At 43.1% G+C, this 19,554-nt stretch overlaps 1 protein-coding gene across 12 annotated transcripts in view; it reads left to right on the forward strand.

Moving 5' to 3' along the window:
• LOC115152279 (neuron navigator 2) overlaps positions 1-19,554 on the forward strand; it is a 138,786-nt gene that overhangs the window by 89,470 nt on the left and 29,762 nt on the right. For 9 of the 12 annotated variants that reach the window (XM_029697014.1, XM_029697006.1, XM_029697012.1 and 6 more), the window contains 5 exons: positions 4,859-4,988; positions 16,101-16,407; positions 16,785-17,448; positions 18,398-18,832; positions 19,150-19,221. In XM_029697014.1, coding sequence (XP_029552874.1) covers positions 4,859-4,988; positions 16,101-16,407; positions 16,785-17,448; positions 18,398-18,832; positions 19,150-19,221 — 1,608 coding nt within the window. The remainder of the gene's footprint in view (positions 1-4,858; positions 4,989-16,100; positions 16,408-16,784; positions 17,449-18,397; positions 18,833-19,149; positions 19,222-19,554) is intronic. The other 3 variants (XM_029697008.1, XM_029697011.1, XM_029697017.1) reach the window with 1 other exon arrangement.

Genomic DNA, 19,554 nt, shown 5'->3' on the forward strand with positions numbered 1-19,554 from the left:
TGTTACAAACTTATGGACAATACTATATATTAATAACAAATAAGTTAGATTGCCATAGTTTTTGGTTAATTACCAAAATTACTGAAGATTCTGGTAACTTTGGTAAATTACCTGTAGTTTTGCAACCCAAGCCTGGCTAGTGTTAGATTAGAGCCAGACCTCTGCCCACCTACCTAGCAGACTGGAACCTGTGGTTAATGTTTAGGACTACTGTTTGCAATTCATCAGTTCATCAGTTCATCATTCATTATTGTCATCTATGGACTCTGATTTCCCCCTGCTACCATTTTATATTCCTCACAGTAAACGTGGTACTATTCTGAAATGGTTGGACGTAGTTGAGACAGTGGACTGAGTAGACCTGTGTATTGAGGGGTCTGTTGCTTCTGGCTGAGGTGTTGATGCTCTCACAGGGAACACTCAGCAGTGTCTGGCTGTGGCTGGCCGAGTTTGTTTTGGTTAGCTCAGCAACAATCACACTGGCATGGGAGACTGAGGACAGACAGACAGGCAGACTTGGAAGGAGTGAGCGTCTTGATCCGTGTGAACTTAGAATCATAAAGAGAACCCTCCCACCCAACTCCCTCCACACTTCAACACCTCTGTGAATACTGTGAAAGGAGTGGTTCTGTCACACAGACAGTGGATGATAACACATCCTCACACATCTACATGCACGCAGACACACACACATCTTTCAGTCCGTTCACACACAGATAGAGCCTTTGGCCCTGAGAATTGCAACATTTTCAGTCAGACCTCCACTCCTGTAATTAAAGGTATCCTCAGTGTGAACCCACAGGGAAGCCCTGGTGTGGAGCTGTCTGTCTGTCACGTCCTGACCAGTAAAGGGGTTATTTGTTCTTATAGTTTGGTCAGGACGTGGCGGGGGTATTTGTTTTATGTGGTTCAGGGTGTGTATGTGTTCATGTAGAGGGGGTATTTGGTTTATATGGTTCGGGGTGGTTGTGTATGTAGAGGGGTATTTGATTTATTAGTCCAGGGTTTTGGTTATTGTTCTATGTTAGTTTATTTCTATGTTCAGTCTAGTCATTTGTATTTCTATGTTTAGCTAATTGGTGTTGGGGCCTTCAGTTGGAGGCAGCTGTCTATCGTTGCCTCTGATTGAAGGTCCTATAAATAGGAATGTGTTTGTCATGGGATTTTGTGGGAGATTGTTTCTTGTTTAGCTGTGTGCCTGACGAGACTGTCTAGTTCGTTCGTTCGTTCGTTCGTTCGTTCGTTCGTTCGTTCGTTCGTTCGTTCGTTCGTTTGTTTGTTTTTTGTATACGTTGTTTGTGTTTTTCCTTCTTCACAAATAAAAAGAAGATGAGTATACATTTTCCTGCTGCGTTTTGGTCTACACCCTACGACACCCGTGACACTGTCATTACACAGAAGGCAGCTTGCATGAGACCCAGACATCCCAACTATTTCTTATCTCATGGCCTCCACACAAACCTCCTTTAAAACGGTGTCTTGGTTAGGGCCCATCGGGGTTGGTGACAGACAGGACGTGGTGTGGTGGGAAACTCTCTTACCCAGCAGCCCCCGGTCCTGGGAGACACTCTGCTGAGCGCTAATTAAAACTAGTTAGGAATTTGGAGGGAGACGTTCCTAACGTCACAGGCATGATGGGAATGCTGATTCTGGCCAACAGACCTGGTAAAAGAGGGAGAATAAGAAAGAGGGAGAATAATAGGAGTTTTTTTTCTTTCTACCCTGTCTAGTCTTATTAATGTATCTCTGTCTCTCTGCAGCGCGTGTTAAACTCAAGGCCCCGCGGGTGGTTTGAGTATTTGAATCGATGTTGAAATGGCTAAAACCAAATTGAAACCGTGAAGAAATGATAACGGGCCTACGCCTAAAGTCTTTTCACTCTGTCCAGCTTGCCGATGTCGTCGAAGCGAACAGTGGCGTGCGGTAAGGTCCGAGGCCGGGTAGACACTTTCTATTGTCTACCACTCACTCCCAGCGCACACATCCATAAAGCGGATTTGTTGCTACTCTGTTTTTCAGTATGACGCGATCACATAGATAACCATCAACCAACCATCAAACAGCAACAGGTAGGCGGCGCAACCTGTAGGCACACATTCACAGGCCCTAATTACGCAACTGACCTGCACGACCAGGCAACTTTCAGCACCACAGACAGCGACCCAAATGCCAGCGAGTAGGGCTACTTGTAGACAGCCCTACACACACTAAATGCCTAGTAGTCAGTGCTACTGCTTGAGATATATACTAACACAATAGACATGTAATGTGATAATAGTAGAGGGCGCTAAACACTTGAAGTCCATCCCTCTTTCCTTCTGGGTAAAGACATCAGTTACTGAACTGTAGAACTCCTCCCTGTTGGCCCTCCGTTTTAAAAGTCTCTCGGTCTCGATTCTCAATGGAGATGCTTGCAAGGGATGAGAGTCACCCTTTATCGGTCCAGTTTCGACTGTTTGTCTTTATCCGTTTCAGCGCCGAAAATGACCTCTCAACAGATGCTGTTGTGGCTGGTATAGTGAGCACCAGCTGCAGTAACTCAGTCTGTGTCTGGTCATGCTGGAAGAAAAAGCTGAGGAGCTGTCCATGTGATTTGTCCTGTACCATTTGTTAACTGTACAATCCGACAAGATCTTCCTTAAGTCTAACGAAATCGAAGTAATTGGCATAATTTGACAGGCTCTCGTTTGCTGGTGTCGAAATTTGTGACATCATTTAGATTTTTTTGCAGTCCTCTAAGCCAAGGAAATGAAGGTCACCAAAGTGGTCAAACCTGGCTCTCATCTGAACATTAATATTGTCCAGTATGTAGTAGTAGTTTCGCCCCCTCTCTACTGATTGGCTATTTACTGCGAGTTTCGCTTTGTGCTAGGCCCAGGTCGTTGCTTTTCTGCTTGAATCGCTCATAGAAACTATCAAAGTCTTGTCACGGCCGTTCCAGCGCTTTCATTGTGTCGCTGTTACGGGTACGGCAGAAACTGATATCCATCTTTTTGTTCTGCAGAACACAGAAGAGCGCGCCTGTTTCTGTGAAAATTCCATGGGCCGTGAGCAAAACGCAAACACGGTGGCGTCTCTAGATGGGTTGCTAACTGTTCATCTTTTTCAGATAAGTCTTAAGGCGTGTACTAGTTCCACATGGTTGCCCCTGGGCCTGTTTGATGAACTGGCACTCTCATCGTTGCCACGAAATGCCATCTCCTGTTTAGGTAGCATGTAGCATTAACTAGCTAGGTCTTTCGAAACCTCACGGCTCTCTTTTACCTTTGCATTGTGCATGCTGATGTTCAATCTCCGTTGTTCATTCAATGGCAGATCTAGCGGCGAGCTACTGAATCTCTTCAGAGCTACCTGGCTCTGGATGTGAGACACTCACATCCATTCTCATGCTTGTTGAGTGCTGTAGGCTAGTTGTTCAAGTCGCAGTAACCGGCTTTTGTCCACACGCTGTTGCTGGTTCGAGAACAGCAGGCAGGCGAACAGTAGAGTTGATTACTAGCAGCGCAGCCACAGAGCCAGTTTTTCCGTTGATAACGCTCAGTTTGAAATGATCGTGTTATTTTCTGTCCCTTCTTTGGATGAATGTCCTCAAGCTCATTGATAAAATGATTATTGATAAAATGTGTATTTATTTATTTTACATTAGTTCTTTTTTCATTCATTTTCACAGGGTGGGCACCCAGACCGCATGTCGCTAGACAGCCAGGGAGGAGACCAATCTTTTGTACATTTTGATGACAAGGAAATATAATACATTTTAAGTGTAGCTCAGTTGGTAGAGCATGGTGTTTGCAACGCCAGGGTCGTGGGTTCGAGTCCCACGGGGGACCAGTACAGAGAAAAAAAATTATGCAATGTATGCATTCACTACTGTAAGTCACTCTGGATAAGAGCATCTGCTAAATGACTGAAAAAATTGTTTTTTAAGTGCCGCCCTCCGAACCTCTGTGATTTTATTTTTATTTATTTAACCTTTATTTAACCAGGAAAAGCCCATTGAGACACAGAGTCTCTTTTACAAGGGAGACCTGGCCAAGAAGGCAGCAACAATCAATTCATTACAGAATTAAAACATACAACAATACAACAACATGATCCAGCCTAACAAAAAACATTTACACTCCTCTGTAACAGTCTCCCATCAATATTTTAAATATATTCAGTGGCACTAACATATCTAGATGAAGCATGGATTGTAGACTATTGCATGCGTCTGGTGCACACGAAGAGAAGGCAGTCTTGCCTAATACTGTGAATGTCCTGGGGACTTTAAGTAGCAACCACCTAGCAGACCGGGTATGGTCACTGCTGGTGGTGAAGGAGACCAGACTACAGAGGTAAAGAGGGAGTTTACCCAAAAGGGCTTTGTAGATGAACATATACAAATTAATCTTTATGCGCATATAAAGTGAGGTCCAACCTACCAATTTCGTTCAATGTGCAATGGTGGGTGAGTGACTTGGCATTTGTAATAAAGCGCAAGGATGCATGATAAACAGAGTCCAGTCTCTGTAAGGCGGAGGTGGTTGCATGATAAACAGAGTCCAGTCTCTGTAAGACGGAGGAGGTTGTATGCATATACAACAAGTCACCATAATCAATTACAGAGAGAGAAGTGGCCTGAACAAGCTTCTTTTTTACGGTGTCAGCATCTTTGGCTTTGAAACATGGTGATGATCGAATGCGGCACGTGGGGGGGGGGGGGGGGTGGAACTGGTCTGACACCCCTGCTCTACAGTGTCTCTCGCTTTCTCCCTGACATTCGGTCTATCATGTCTTCCCCCTTTCTCACTACGAACTCCTACCATATAATATTCAAACTCATACTCTTTCTCCCTTCTGTGTTCCTCGCTCCCAGTTGGGACGACAGCAGCTCGGTGAGCAGTGGGATCAGTGACACCGTCGACACAGATGACATCAACACCAGCTCCTCGATCAGCTCCTATGTCAACACTCCGTCCATCTCCTGCAAGGACCTAGAGGGACAGGTAGGTTCTGCCCCAATCACACTGTAGGAGGTGGCAACCATATTATTAGAATTACTAGAAGGGTGAATGAACATGCTATTTCTAGGGTGGTGGCATCTTTGGCTTTGAAACATGTTGATTTTTTATTAAGTTAAAAAAACACTTTTTTATTAAACTTGCATTTCCCTTTAAGAGACTATATTGATCACATGATGTCTACAGCCAGACTTTTCCATAGTTTATATTCTTATTAGTCTAATATATGAGCGTTTAGGCTCTCCCATGTAATATACCAGGGACTTACAGGGAATCTAAGTGTATATACGATACTTTGATTCTCTTGGCCCCAATCATTTGAATGGGTATAGTAAGCTGAAAGGAACTGCATACACTAGGCTGCACTTCAACTTTCTCACTGCAGTTATAAGCAGAGTGAAATATACATCTGTGTCTGTTCTGCAGTATGTGCTGATGTGGTTGCTTCAAAGTGTTTATTGAAATCACAGCCAGGCACACCACCACCCTGTTCACGGTTCATCTTATCCCGACAATCCTATCAGTAGGTATTCATTCTTAAGTGCACATTTTCACCTTTTAGACCATCGATCTGAGGTGCAGACTTTGTTTGCCATACAGTAAAACTGTCTCAATCTTGGTTCTAGAGACTTATGATGCATTTCCTTTAGGTCATGGTTCTCCAACTGGTGGCCCATGGCCGAATTTGGCCTGCGGGTGGTTTTATTTGGGCCCCCAAGTTTTATGAGCAAAACAAAACCCGGTAAAAACACAAGGAAACCAGCTCCAAGTTAGTTACATTTTTTAAATCTGGCCCTGAGAATTGCAACATTTTCAGTCAGACCTCCACTCCTGTAATTAAAGGTTTCCTCAGTGTGAACCCACAGGGAGGCCCTGGTGTGGAGCTGTCTATCATTATACAGAAGGCAGCTTGCATGAGACCCAGACATCCCAACTATTTCTTATCTCCTGGCCTCCACACAAACCTCCTTTCGAACGGTGTCTTGGTTAGGGTCCATCAGGGTTCGTGACTGGTAGGTCGTGGTGTGGTGGGAAACTCTCTTACCCAGCAGCCCCCCAAGTCCTGGGAGACATGCTGCTGAGCGTTAATTAAAACTACCCTGAACAAAAATATAAACGCAACATGTAAAGTGTTGGTCCCATGTTTCATGAGCTGAAATAAAATATCCCAGAAATGTTCCATATGCACAAAAAGCTTATTTCTCTCAAATGTTGTGCACAAATTTGTTTACATCCCTGTTAGTAAGCATTTCTCCTTTGCCAAGATAATCCATCCACCTGACAGGTGTGACATATCAAGAAGCTTGCATTTTATCGATGGCAACTCGAATGCACAGAGAAATCGTGACGAGAACCTGAGGCCCATTGTCGTAAGGATCTGTACATAATTCCTGGAAGCTGAAAATGTCCCAGTTCTTTCATGGCCTGCATACTCACCAGACATGTCACCCATTGAGCATGTGTGGGATGCTCTGGATCAACGTGTACGACAGCGTGTTCCAGTTCCCGCCAATATCCAGCAACTTTTCACAGCCATTGAAGAGGAGTGGGACAACATTCCCAGGCAAAAATCGACAGCCTGATCAACATTAGGATGTGTCGTGCTGCATGAGGCAAATGGTGGTCACACCAGATACTGACTGGTTTTCTGATCCACGCACCTACCTTTTTTAAAATGTATTTATTTTGTATATGTAGGGGTTAGATCAGCTTTAATATTGCAGATAGATTGTGGCTTCCATCAATGTAATTGTCTGCATCATTACCAATCCCCATATATATTTTTTGTGACTATATTTTCCTTTATTATGTCCCCCTAACCTGACCACCCCTCCCCTAATTGGAGTAAACTAATGGACAAAAAACTTTGGCTTTTACTTCCAGCTTATACATACTATATACATTTGTACATACAACTGTGCTGTGATGTTTCACAAAAGTTCTGAAGCTTTCTATTTTCATAGATTCTACATATTGTAAAATAAAGATACACATTTTTGCTAAGAGTATTAATATATTATTTATCAATTGTCTATGACTTTTTAAATCACCCAGCAGTGCTATTTGCAGAGTTGGCTCCTAGTAACTGTTGCAATTCTTCAGTCATTCCTGAACCTGCGAACAAAAACAAGCTACATATGGACAGTACCAAAACAAATGATCTAATGATTCTGTCTCTTCACAGCAAAATCTTCAGAGCTGGGATGGTTGTATCCCCCATATATATAATGTTCTATTGGTTGCAAGAATTTTGTATAATAATTTAAATAAAAAAACTCAATCCAGCATCGTTTTCTGTATCAGTTTATTAACCACGTGCCATGGAATTGCCACATTGAAAATCTCTTCCCAACTATTTTGTAATCTATATGACACAGCTGTCAAGTTTTTGGTCCTTAAATGAAACTGGCAGACTTTTTTATTTATCACAATTTTATTGAACCAATTTTGGTCTTCAATGCAGGGCCAAAAGACAAGTTCCTTACTTTCTCCCCCTTCCACTTGCCTCTTTCATTTTTTCAGTAATTCTGCAATTAGTTGGTTGTAATTTTGAGTAGAGTAGACATTTCCATATATTTTTGTTAGCTGCATGTGTGACATAACTCCACCAGTCCTATTTGTGATATAATTGATAGATTATACCGTTTATATAATTTAGTCTATTTGAGTTTAACTATAATATTTGTTCTTTCATTTCTGGTGGATTCAACTGAAGTTGCAACCAACTTTCTATGGCTTGTTTTAAAAATAGCGATATTTTGGAGATGATTTTATTTTCAAGTGAGAGTTTGTAATCTGAATAAAGGGGAAAAGGCCATTATTGAACATGGGGTGAGACATTCTTACTAATCTTCTAGAGAACCAGTTCAGATTTAAGTATAACTGTTGTATGTCTGAAGCCTTTAGTGAGAGGTCTAATGCTTTAATATTTAATCATTTCTGCCCAACTAATTCATATTCATTATATAAAATAGGCCTGTTTAATTTTGTCTGGCTTGCCGTATCAAATAAAATTTAATATTTTTTGCTCATATAATTTAAAAAACAGTTTGCTAGGGGTAGGCAAGGCCATAAGCAAAAAGGTAAACTGGGATATGACTAAAGAGTTAATCAGGGGGATTTTTCCACAAATAGACAGGTATTTTCCTGTCCACTGGAGCAAGATCTTATCTATTTTTGCTAATGTTCTGTTAAAAGGTATTGTAGTGAGATCGTTTCTTTCTTTCGGGATATGAATACCGAGTATGTCCACTTCACCGTAAGACCATTTCATTGGTAAACTACACGATAATGTAAAAGTTGTATTTTTTGCTGATCCAATACGTAACATAGTACATTTATCATAATTTGGTTGTAATCCAGATAGGTTAGAAAAAGTATCTAGATCTTCTGAGGTTGTGGAGGGATCCAAATTGTGGATTTAAAAGAACTTGAATCATCAGCGTACAATGACACCTTTGTTTTTAAGCCCTGGTCATCTAAGCCCTTGGATATTATTGTTGGATGTGATTTTAATAGCTAACATTTCGATGGCCATAATAAATAGATATGCTGATAGTGGACAACCTTGTTTTACTCCTCTTGACAGTTTAATACTTTCTGAAAAGTAGTCATTATTTACTATTTTACACATAGGGTTACTATACATAACTTTAACCCATTGTATAAGAGATTCTCCACAATTGAAATATTCCAGGCATTTATATATAAATTCCAGTCGTACTTTATCAAAGCCTTTTCAAAGTCAGCTATGAAAACCAGGCCTGGTTTCCCAGATTTCTCATAGTGTTCTATTGTTTCCAGTACTTGCCTTATATTATCTCCAATGTATCGTCCATGTAAAAAACCTGTCTGATGAATAATATGCGACAATAGCTTTTTAATTCTGTGCTCTATACATTTTACTAGAATTTTTCCATCACAACGCTGAAGTGTATTTGGCCTCCAATTTAAAAAATGGACTGGATCTTTATATTTACCACTTGGGTCCTGTGCGCTGTTGAGTTTTGGCCGCATGAGGAAACATTTTTGACTATTCAGCTCTAGATAAGAAATGACTGAGGAGGTGTTTTTGGTGTAACATATTATACACCTACTACTACTGTACAGAACATGCTATTATATTCTGTTCTGTAAAATCATGATGTGATTTTGTGAGGCAATGATTCAGCTTGGATCTAACTTTACTAAACGAGCACCATTGTGAGAAGTGATAGTCTTTTTATTTGTAATAGCAATACTAATAATACTAATATGTAATGAGTCGGTGTAGGCAGCAGAACTTGATAAGGGTTCATTTAAGCAATTTGAGCGCCCTTTAAAATGTGGTGCTGGACGACGCACTTGAACTCTCCCTACTGTCCGAGTGCTTAAGCTTACAGAGAAAAACAAGTTGGTCAACTCCCTAACTGGGTTGGTCACATATCGTTTTGGGTCCCACTGCTTAAGAGGGGGACCGTGGAGTTTTGGATGCTAGATCTCGTTGGTGGGATGATACGGTTCATGCGGTGGATCAGTTTGCCTGCATGCACAATAGAGTTAGTACTTTTCTGTAAGCTTAACACTCGGACAGTAGGGCGAGCTCAAATGCGTCGTACATGAACCCCAAGTCCATAACAAACTGTTTTGAGGACAGACGTTTTATCACCCACTGGTCGTGTTTTCAGTCTGTGACTGTTCTTGGATTTGGCCCACTCGAAGAGGTCAACCCTCCCACTGACAGGCCTCTTTACACACATCTGCAGTTCTTCATCATTTGTGCCACCGCCAGAGAGAGAGAGAGAGAGAGAAGGTCAATGAATTGGCAAGGGGCATTAGAAAAGTCTGCAGCACCCGGCCTCACCCTACTAGAATCCGAAGTAAATGTCTACTGTTTGCTGATGACCTTGTGCTTCTGTTACCAACCAGGGAGGGCCTACAGCAGCGCCTAGATCTTCTGCACAGACTCTACCAGACCTGGGCCCTGACAGTAAATCTCAGTAAGACAAAATAATGGTGTTCCAAAAAAGGTCCAGTCGACCAGGACCACAAATACAAATTCCATCTAGACTCCCTAGAGCACACAAAAAACAAAAAACTAAACCTCGGCCTAAACATCAGCGCCACAGGTAACTTCCACAAAGCTCTGAACGATCTGAGAGACAAGGCAAGAAGGGCATTCTATGCCATCAAAAGGAACATAAAATTCGACATATCAATTAGGATCTGGCTTAAAATACTTGAATAAATTATAGAACCCATTGCCCTTTATGGTTGTGAGGTCTGCGGTCTGCTCACCAACCAAGAATTCACAAAATGGGCCAAACACCAAATTGAGACTCTGCAAAAATATCCTCTGTGTACAACGTAAAACACCAAATAATGCATGCAGAGCAGAGTTAGGCCGATACCCGCTAATTATCAAAATCCAGAAAAGATCCGTTAAATTCTACAACCACCTAAAAGGAAGTGATTCCCAAACCTTCCATAACAAAGCCATCACCTACAGAGAGATGAACCTGGAGAAGAGTCCCCTAAGCAAGCTGGTCCTGGGGCTCTGTTCACAAACACAAACAGACCCCACAGAGCCCCAGGACAGCAACACAATTAGACCCAACCAAATCATGAGAAAACAAAAAGATAATTCCTTGACACATTGGAAAGAATTAACAAAAAAACAGAGCAAACTAGAATTCTATTTGGCCCTAAACAGAGAGTACACAGTGGCAGAATACCTGACCACTGTGACTGACTCAAATTTAAGGAAAGCTTTGACTATGTACAGACACAGTGAGCATAGCCTTACTATTGAGAAAGTCCGCCGTAGGCAACCCTGGCTCTCAAGAGAAGACAGGCTATGTGCACACTGCCCACAATATGAGGTGGAAACTGAGCTGCACTTCCTAACCAAATGTATGACCATATTAGAGACACATATTTCCCTCAGATTACACAGATCCACAAAGAATTTGAAAACGAACCATACAGTATCTACTGGGTGAAATACCACAGTGTGCCATCACAGCAGCAAGATGTGTGACCTGCTGCCACAAGAAAAGGGCAACCAGTGAAGAACAAATACCATTGTAAATACAACCCATATTTATGTTTATTTATTTTCCCATTTGTACTTTAACCATTTACTCATCGTTACAACACTGTATATATTCATAATATGACATTTGTAATGTCTTTATTCTTTTGGAACTTCTGTGAGTGTAATGTTTACTGTTCATTTTTATTGTTTATAAACTCACTTTTGTATATTATCTACTTCACTTGTTTTGGCAATGTTAACATATGTTTCCCATGCCAATAAAGGCCATTGAATTGAATTGAATTGAGAGGTCGGAAAGAAAGCACCATTTACCTACCTATAGGCTGCTACAGCCTACAAATTTATTTAGTTTGTCATTCTATCGTTTTCATGGATTTTTGTAGCAATTAAATAATTTCTTTCAAATGTATCAGAATTGATTTTCCAGAAATATTTTTTTACTACGCTACGGCAGCGCTACATCCCTGTTCAACTCGCTAGTGGCTGAAGCTATCTCACTGGAGAAAGCATCCAAGTGAGCGAAACAGCGCCCCTCTGTCTCACTGTATGTGAACCATGTATCTGATTCTGTCTGGACAAAAAGAGTACGACATGCCATACTCTTGTTCAGACAGCATCAGATACATGGGCTACACGTACTGAGACAGAGGGGCGCTTTTTCTCGCACGGATGCTTTATATGAGATTGATGTGTCGTTCTGCCTGTCGGTCAAATCAATTATTCATATTTCAATGTTTTATTTAGGACAGTCAAAGAGGTACGGTAGGCGTGCCAGACCCCCTAGGGCCCGCCCACAACGCCTGCCCTGATTAGAAGTACATGGTGCAAGTAATCAATGCTATTTGAGATTCTGCAGAGATTATTACAGCTATTGTGAATATCTACACCGACCTGCGATGATCTATGCATGCTATCTTGAACATGCAGACTTTATATAATTATATAAGAAGAATTGTATAGTTACAGTAACCTCAAAATAGGGCCATGGATCTGTTACTCATTTTAAGGTTGAATGTTACATTAGTTTGTAAGATAGCCTTAACTTTAGGCTATTTACTGTGAATGTAATATTGAATTGTGTTAGGTTGACAACACAAAAACATCAACATTTAAAGGAGCTGTATCGACTGCTTGGATAGTTCCATCTGTGCCACAGGCTTAGTCCCATTCTTTAACTTTTATTTATTAAAGAATAGGACTAAATCAAATCAAACTTTAAATGCACTTTAATAAAAGTATGATTTGATTCAGTCCTATTCTTTAACTTAGATTTTGGGTCGAGATGCAGACGTGAATCTAACATATCAATGATTCATTTGTAGACAACATTTATTAAAGCCAGACTGTCAGTGGCACAGATGGAACTATCCAAGCAGAAGATAGATCTCCTTTAAATGTTGATATTTGGTTGCGTTGACAACCAAACACATTTCAAAATCACTAAATATCATAACATTTGAAATCAACCAGAGCTTGAAACCCTAGGCCTATTGTATTGTCTATTTTTTGTTGAATTCGGGGTTGAATTGAAACAATAGCTGTTGATGACTTTGCAAATGATAGGCCTAAATAGCACCATTGACTATATAGGAGTGATAAAGTATGGTCACATTTTATTTGCTCTGTTAAATATACTGTTTGGAATGACTTCAATAGCAACAGTGAAACTATTTAGTTTTTAAGTGGAGCACAATCAACAATCATTCTCACGATAGCACATTGGCAATACTCAGTGACAAATACTGTATCATAGCAGGGCTGGGCTTGGTTAAAACCCTGGATGGGAGACCAAAGGGTAGCTGTTGATAGGTCAACTCTCCAGTAGGAGTTGCTGCCCAGCCTATAGTTTTTTTCTGATATTGGAAATAACATTTAAGAATCGATGTTGTTTTAAAAGAACCAGATTTGTCTATGTTGAAATTTGTTACCATGATGACATAATCCTGTGGTTGAAATGTCACCCTCAAAACAACAGTTGCAGACTTTTTATTCAAATCCAATGTATTTTACACCTAGATTCCACATCACAATACGTTGACAAACTACGTTGATTCAACCGGTTTGTGCCCAGTGTGTTATGTCTGTCTACATTGCTTATGTTGAAGTCTGTGTGACAGAAGTCTGTAGCCTTTCCAAGCAGTTCATGTTTTTCCAAAGTTATCCACATAATGCTCCTATAGAGACAGTCTCTTTTCAATGGAACATCATGAGAACAGCACTGAATGAGTTTTCTCAGGAATAAAGCAGTTGGCATGGTTGTGATATTGTACACTGTAAAAATAATCCAGTTGTTTTTACGGTAACTTATTGGCAGCCAGTTACCTGTAAGTGACTGTAAAAAAAAAGGTACAGTATGTTACCATAAATTCCAAAGAAACTTTGGTTTAGCAGTACATTACTGTAAACTTTATTTAAAACATCTGATAAGTGGAGACTTGAGAGTGAGACACTAATATACTGTTAAGCCAAAGGTTCTTTAGAATATACGGTAACATACTGTAAAAAAAAATTACAGTAAAGTACAGGTTGCCAGTAAGTTAAGTAAGTTAATGTAAAAACAAAATATATTTTTTTACAGTGTAGAAGACTGCAGCAAGGTTATTTCCAGTCATAAAAAAAACACTGATAGACGAGAGGAGAGACTGGTGCTTTGGCACCCGTTTAGTTTTCATGTTTTCTACCATTAAGATTTTCTCTGCATCCTCCCGTGCCAACGAGTGACTTAAACATCAACAGATGATTGAAGTCCGGCCCCAAAACCAGCTCTTCAAGCCAACAATCAATCACAAAATCCCTCCCATTTTCTCTGTAACTATTGCCTTGTATAGAATTGCTTTGTGTTGCATTTTTCTGCTGCTCTGTAGAATACAGTTTGGATTTATTATTGCAGGGATAGGCCTAGAGATAAGTGTTTCAGATTCATGCTGATAAAGAGCAAGGCCATTAAAATTCTTTCCCTGGCAATCCATTTTTATTAGAATTTTCAGTAGCTATTTAAACAATGACCTGTTATAACCGGGCTTAAGTAAGCTTAGTGAGCGCTGGGAAAACACACTATACTGCTCCAACACATTGTTTATTTGTAGGGCCAACGTAATTGTCCTGTTCGCCCGCCTCACTCTCCAGTCTGTTGATTCGTGAATCATGAAAGAGCCATCTTTGCTGATTTCCTGTGGTAATCACTTCAGGTCTTGTCAGGATTTGTAGGCCTCCATTGTAGTCCACTACTTAATTCTTATTTCTCAAATGACTGCCTCGCCTGGTTCACCAACTACTTCTCAGATAGAGTCCAGTGTGTCAAATCGGAGGGCCTGTTGTCCGGACCTCTGACAGTCTCTACAGGGGTGCCACAGGGTTCAATTCTCGGGCCGACTCTTTTCTCTGTATACATCAATGATGTTAGGATTTGCTGCTGGTGATTCTCTGATCCACCTCTACGCAGACGACACCATTCTGTATACATCTGGCCCTCCTTTGAACACTGTGTTAACAAACCTCCAAACAAGCTTCAATGCCATACAACACTCCTTATGTGGCCTCCAACTGCTTTAAAATGTTAGTAAAACTAAATGCATGCTCTTCAACTGATTGCTTCCCGCACCTGCCCACCCGACTAGAATCACTACGCTGGACGGTTCTGACTTAGAATATGTGGACAACTACAAATACCTAGGTGTATGGTGAGACTGTAAACTCTCCATCCAGACTCACATTAAGCATCTCCAATTCAAAATTAAATCTAGAATCGGCTTCCTATTTCGTAACAAAGCCCCCTTCACTCATGCTGCCAAACATACCCTCGTAAAACTGACTATCCTACCGTTCCTTGACTTCAGCGATGTCATTTACAAAATAGCCTCCAAAACCTCACTAAGCAAATTGGATGTAGTTTTGTCACCAAAGCCCCATATACTACCCACCACTGCGGCCTGTACGCTCTCGTTGGCTGGCCCTCGCTACATATTCGTCGCCAAACCCACTGGTTCCAGGTCATCTATAAGTCTTTGCTAGGTAAAGCCCTGCCTTATCTCAGCTCACTGGTCACCATAGCAACACCCACCCATAGCACACACTCCAGCAGGTATATCTCACTGGTCACCCCCAAAGCCAATACTTACTTTGGCCGCCTTTCCTTCCAGTTCTCTGCTGCCAATGACTGGAACGAATTGCAAAAAAATCACTGAAGCTGGAGACTTATATCTTCCTCTCTAACTTTAAGCATCAGCTGTCAGAGCAGCTTTCCGATCACTGTACCTGTACACAGCCCATCTGTAAATAGCATACCCAACTACCTCATCCCCATATTGTTATACATTTTTTGTTGTTGCTTTTTGCACCCCGAGTATCTCTACTTGCACATCATCATCTGCACATCTTATCACTCCAGTGTTAATGATAAATTGTAATTAATTTGCCTCTATGGCCTACTTATTGCCTTATCGCGCTAATCTTACTACATTTGCACACACTGTACATAGATTTTTCTATTGTGTTATTGACTGTAAGTTTGTTTATCCCATGTGTAACTCTGTGTGGTTGTTTTTGTCGCACTGCTTTGCTTTATATTGGCCAGGTCGCAGTTGTAAATGAGAACTTGTTCTCAACTGGCCTACCTGGTTAAATAAATGTGTAATACATTTTTTTACATTTAAAAAAAAATTACTTAGTCTCAGCAAGATTGAAGTGACAAGTGGATTTTGCAACCCTCAAACACAGGAGATAGATGACTGAAAAAGGACAGATCCTCAGGTGGGCGGGGAATATGCATTGCTACTAAAAAAAGCACCCTGGTCTTGACTGTGTGTTTTTAACGAGTGCTGTTTGCTGATGAGAATGTTAAAGCATTCACAGTAATAGTGGCATGTGGAGTTGTTTAACTGGAATGATAGCATAAGGGTGAGCTTATGAGGGGAGATACTATAGTAGATCATTGCTTTTCTTTCTGCTTGCTCTCCTTGTGAGATGATTCACATGTTATTATACTGATATAGAATGTATAGTATCTACACCACTTGAATAAACAGAAGTAACAGATGTTTTATGTTTGGTTTCCCCCCCAGCTCCAGACGGACGCGGAGAAGCACTCAGCCGTCGAGCAGAACTCTGTGTGGTCCGGCAGCGACGAGGTCAAGAGGTCAGACGGGAGCTCGGACAGCGGGTTCAAAATGGAATCTAGCTCCAAGTGGTGCCGCCGCCCCTCAGACATGTCGGACGAGTCGGGCAGGAGCTCCTCGGACCGCAAAACGCCTTCCATGGCCCACACGGGCTCCTGGAGGCGAGGCCTGAGTGCCCAGGTGGGCGTGACCTCGCCCAGGACCAAGGCACCTGTCACGCCAGTCTGCGGCACGCTGAAGACCCATGGGACAGGTACGTAACATACAGAGTAGAGCCATGTTGTCTCTGTCTGCAATCCCAACAGCCACACTGTCTATGTATTGTGCTCTGTCAGTCTGAACTGCATGGGTTCCTGGAGCATGTGAAAAGGCAGACAGCAGTCAACCACAGAGATATTTTATCTGGTGAGATCAGGGCACTGGTTGCCAGGTGATGAATCCACTCTCCGGAGAACCGTTCTGAAGACTTGGTGATCTCTTACCTTTTTATATTGAAGTGGTAGATAGAGAGGCCTTTGAGTTGAAACATGTTGGAACTCAGCAGGATGTCTGATGCTACTGTATAACCGCATTGCTGAGTCAATGTGCTTGGTCCACAGTTGACAGACTGTGTCATGTCTCCACCCACAGGTAAAACGGACGACACCAAGGTGTCTGAGAAGGGCCAGCATCATCTCTCGCCCCGGGCCAACAGCAGCATGCAACGCTCCCCATCAGACACGGGCCGCAGCAGTGGAGACGAAGCCAAGAAGCCCCCCTCCACCTCCAGCCGCACCCCCACCACCAACACGTTTGGCTTCAAGAAGCATGCAGGAGGAGGTATGACCATGGTGACAGCCAGCGGAGTCACCATCACCAGTGGCTCTGCCACCCTGGGGAAGATCCCCAAATCAGTGCAGCTCCACGGTGGTCGGGGTCTTGGTCGCCAGGCCAGTGTGGATGATGGCTACCTGCCTGTGAGCTCCCACTCCACCCTGCAGTACCGCAGCCTCCCCCGGCCCAGCAGAGCCTCTGGCGGGGTTCGCAGAGCCAACCGCTCCTCCAGCACCAGCATCGAGTCCAACCTCAGCTCCAGGTCCAACACGCACCACGGCCCCAAAAGCCGCAGCCAAGTCCCCAAGCCCAGCGCCGGTGGCATCCCCCTGCCTGGCTCGGGATCTAACCAGACAGACAAGGAGAAGGGGGTGTCCTCTGAAGACAATCCCATGGCCCAGGGCTCAGCAACACTGCCCCATCAGGGAGCCAGGCAGCCAGGGGGAAAGTACCCAGACATCTCCTCCCCTACTCTGCGCAGGTGAGCCCACCACCTCCATACTACAGTCTACATAAAGTACACCTACCCCCATATATCAGGGGCTGTCTTACACTAACAGTTGATGAGTCTGATAGTTCCTTCCTCCAGCCCTGAAAGCACTACCACACCATCCTGCTTGTGTTTCAAGGGGTGACGTATTCAGGCACAGTGCAAACATATTTGAGTTGGGATAATCATCATATCAGCGTTATAGTAACATTAAAGAACATTTAGAGAGCCCTTATCAGGGTTTCATTATATTTTTTGCCCATGACTTTTTTGCCCATAAACCAAAAGGCTTGTTTTATCACTAGGCAGCTAGAGGGCCTCTCTTCCCTTGTGGCCTGTGAAATAATGGCCTATCACTGCTCATTAAAATCAGGGTGACAGAGCCCAGGCTGAGGGGGCAGTGTTTTCTCTAGCTCGAACCCAGGAGCTCGAACCCAGGGGCTGCCTGGTGTTGCTTTAACTGATGCTGCTGGTGCTTGGACTTATCTGACTAATCGCCTGATGAGGTAATGAGAAAAGAGAGCAGCTGTTCTCCCTCAGTGGTCTGAGAGTCTCCCTTCTCATTTAACCCTTGTTGATTTAATGTTGTCAAAACGAATATGGTGTCTGTGGCACACGCTTTACATCCTGCTTTAATTCATATACATGACCTGTTGATTAAAAGCCACGGTAGAAGATGTATGATAGCTGTTCACACGGACGCCCAAAACGGACCGGTGAATCAGAGAGAGAGAGGGAGATTTATTTTTCTTGTGATTACGTGGTTATACCATGAAGTAGGTATTGTGTTCCCGTGGCAATGTTATGATATGTATTTGTTTCACTTCTCTTTGCATTTAACCAGCATTTTCATCACAAATTCCTTCAACAATTCTCTACTTAAAACCCATGCGCCTCATAATTCTCCTGTCACTCCTCTCCGCTCTCCCGTGCCGTCCAGACTGTTCGGAGGCAAGCAGGCTAAGCAGCAGGTCCCAGTCACCACCACGGAGAACATGAAGAACGCCACCGTCATCGCCAACCCCCACGCCAACTCTGGCCAGCAGGGCGGCGCTCTGGACTCCCCTTCGGCCAGTAGCGGGGGCAGTAGCCCTCTGTATGGTGGTGGAGGTCGTCTGGGTGTTGAGGCCCACTCCCTCTCCCCCCTGGCTTCCAGCCCCGGCTCGACCCTGTCCACCCCCTCCCACAGCCTGGCCTGGAGTAGCACCCTGAGCAGGGACACCCTGAGCCCTGGCTACCCCTCCCTCAGCAGCCTTGCCACCAGCAGCGAGTCCATCGACGTGTCCCTGGGCAGCGGTGGCCACGGACACCATGGTCACGACACACTGCCAGCCTGCATCAGGAACAACGGCATCAAAACGGGAATCTCAGAAAGGTAGGAGCGGGGGGGGTTTTCCGGAACGGCCAGGTGTGGCTATGTGTTTTAATATCTACTACAAGCTCCCCTCCCTTTTCCTCCCTTTGTATCTCGACCTTTAAACTGTGGTGTGCATGAGGGTTAACAGAAGTGTTTGACTGGCCATATTGATGATAAAGGAGATGATAGGAGACTGACTCCTAGCAGGTGTTGGTGGGATGAAAGCATGGATTCTATCATGACTGATGATCTCTCTGTTTCCCCCTTCTCTTGGTGCTGCTCCTCTCTCTGTTTTGTCTACCCCTACCTCCTAACCCCCTTCTCCCTGCCCCTAGTCTTAGCCCCCTCTCCTCTCCCTCAGCTAGTCCCAAATTCAGCAGAAACACTTTACCCCGGAAACAGGACAGGTAAATGTGTCTATATGGAGCTAGGCTTGCTTGCTAGTGAAACAGCTGCCTGTGTGTGGTGTACTGTGTTGTGAAGTGAAGTGACCGTTGGATGTTTTCGCTGCCTGCATCTCTTTCACAGCATGCATAGCGCCACCTGCTGGCTGAACTAGGAAGGGCAGGCCTGTAGTCTGAGGCCTGATCTTGAGATGTACATCAAAGCATATAGGACACAGCAGCTGTGATGCTTCTATAGATAAGATAAGAGATCAGTTATCTGAAGCTGTCTCCTGTCTCTATATGTTCAGAATGACAACACACCTACCTGCACCAACACAGGAATTGGCCCTGTGA

The sequence above is a fragment of the Salmo trutta genome, chromosome 17 (assembly GCF_901001165.1).
Source record: "Salmo trutta chromosome 17, fSalTru1.1, whole genome shotgun sequence".
Classification (NCBI taxonomy): domain Eukaryota; kingdom Metazoa; phylum Chordata; class Actinopteri; order Salmoniformes; family Salmonidae; genus Salmo; species Salmo trutta.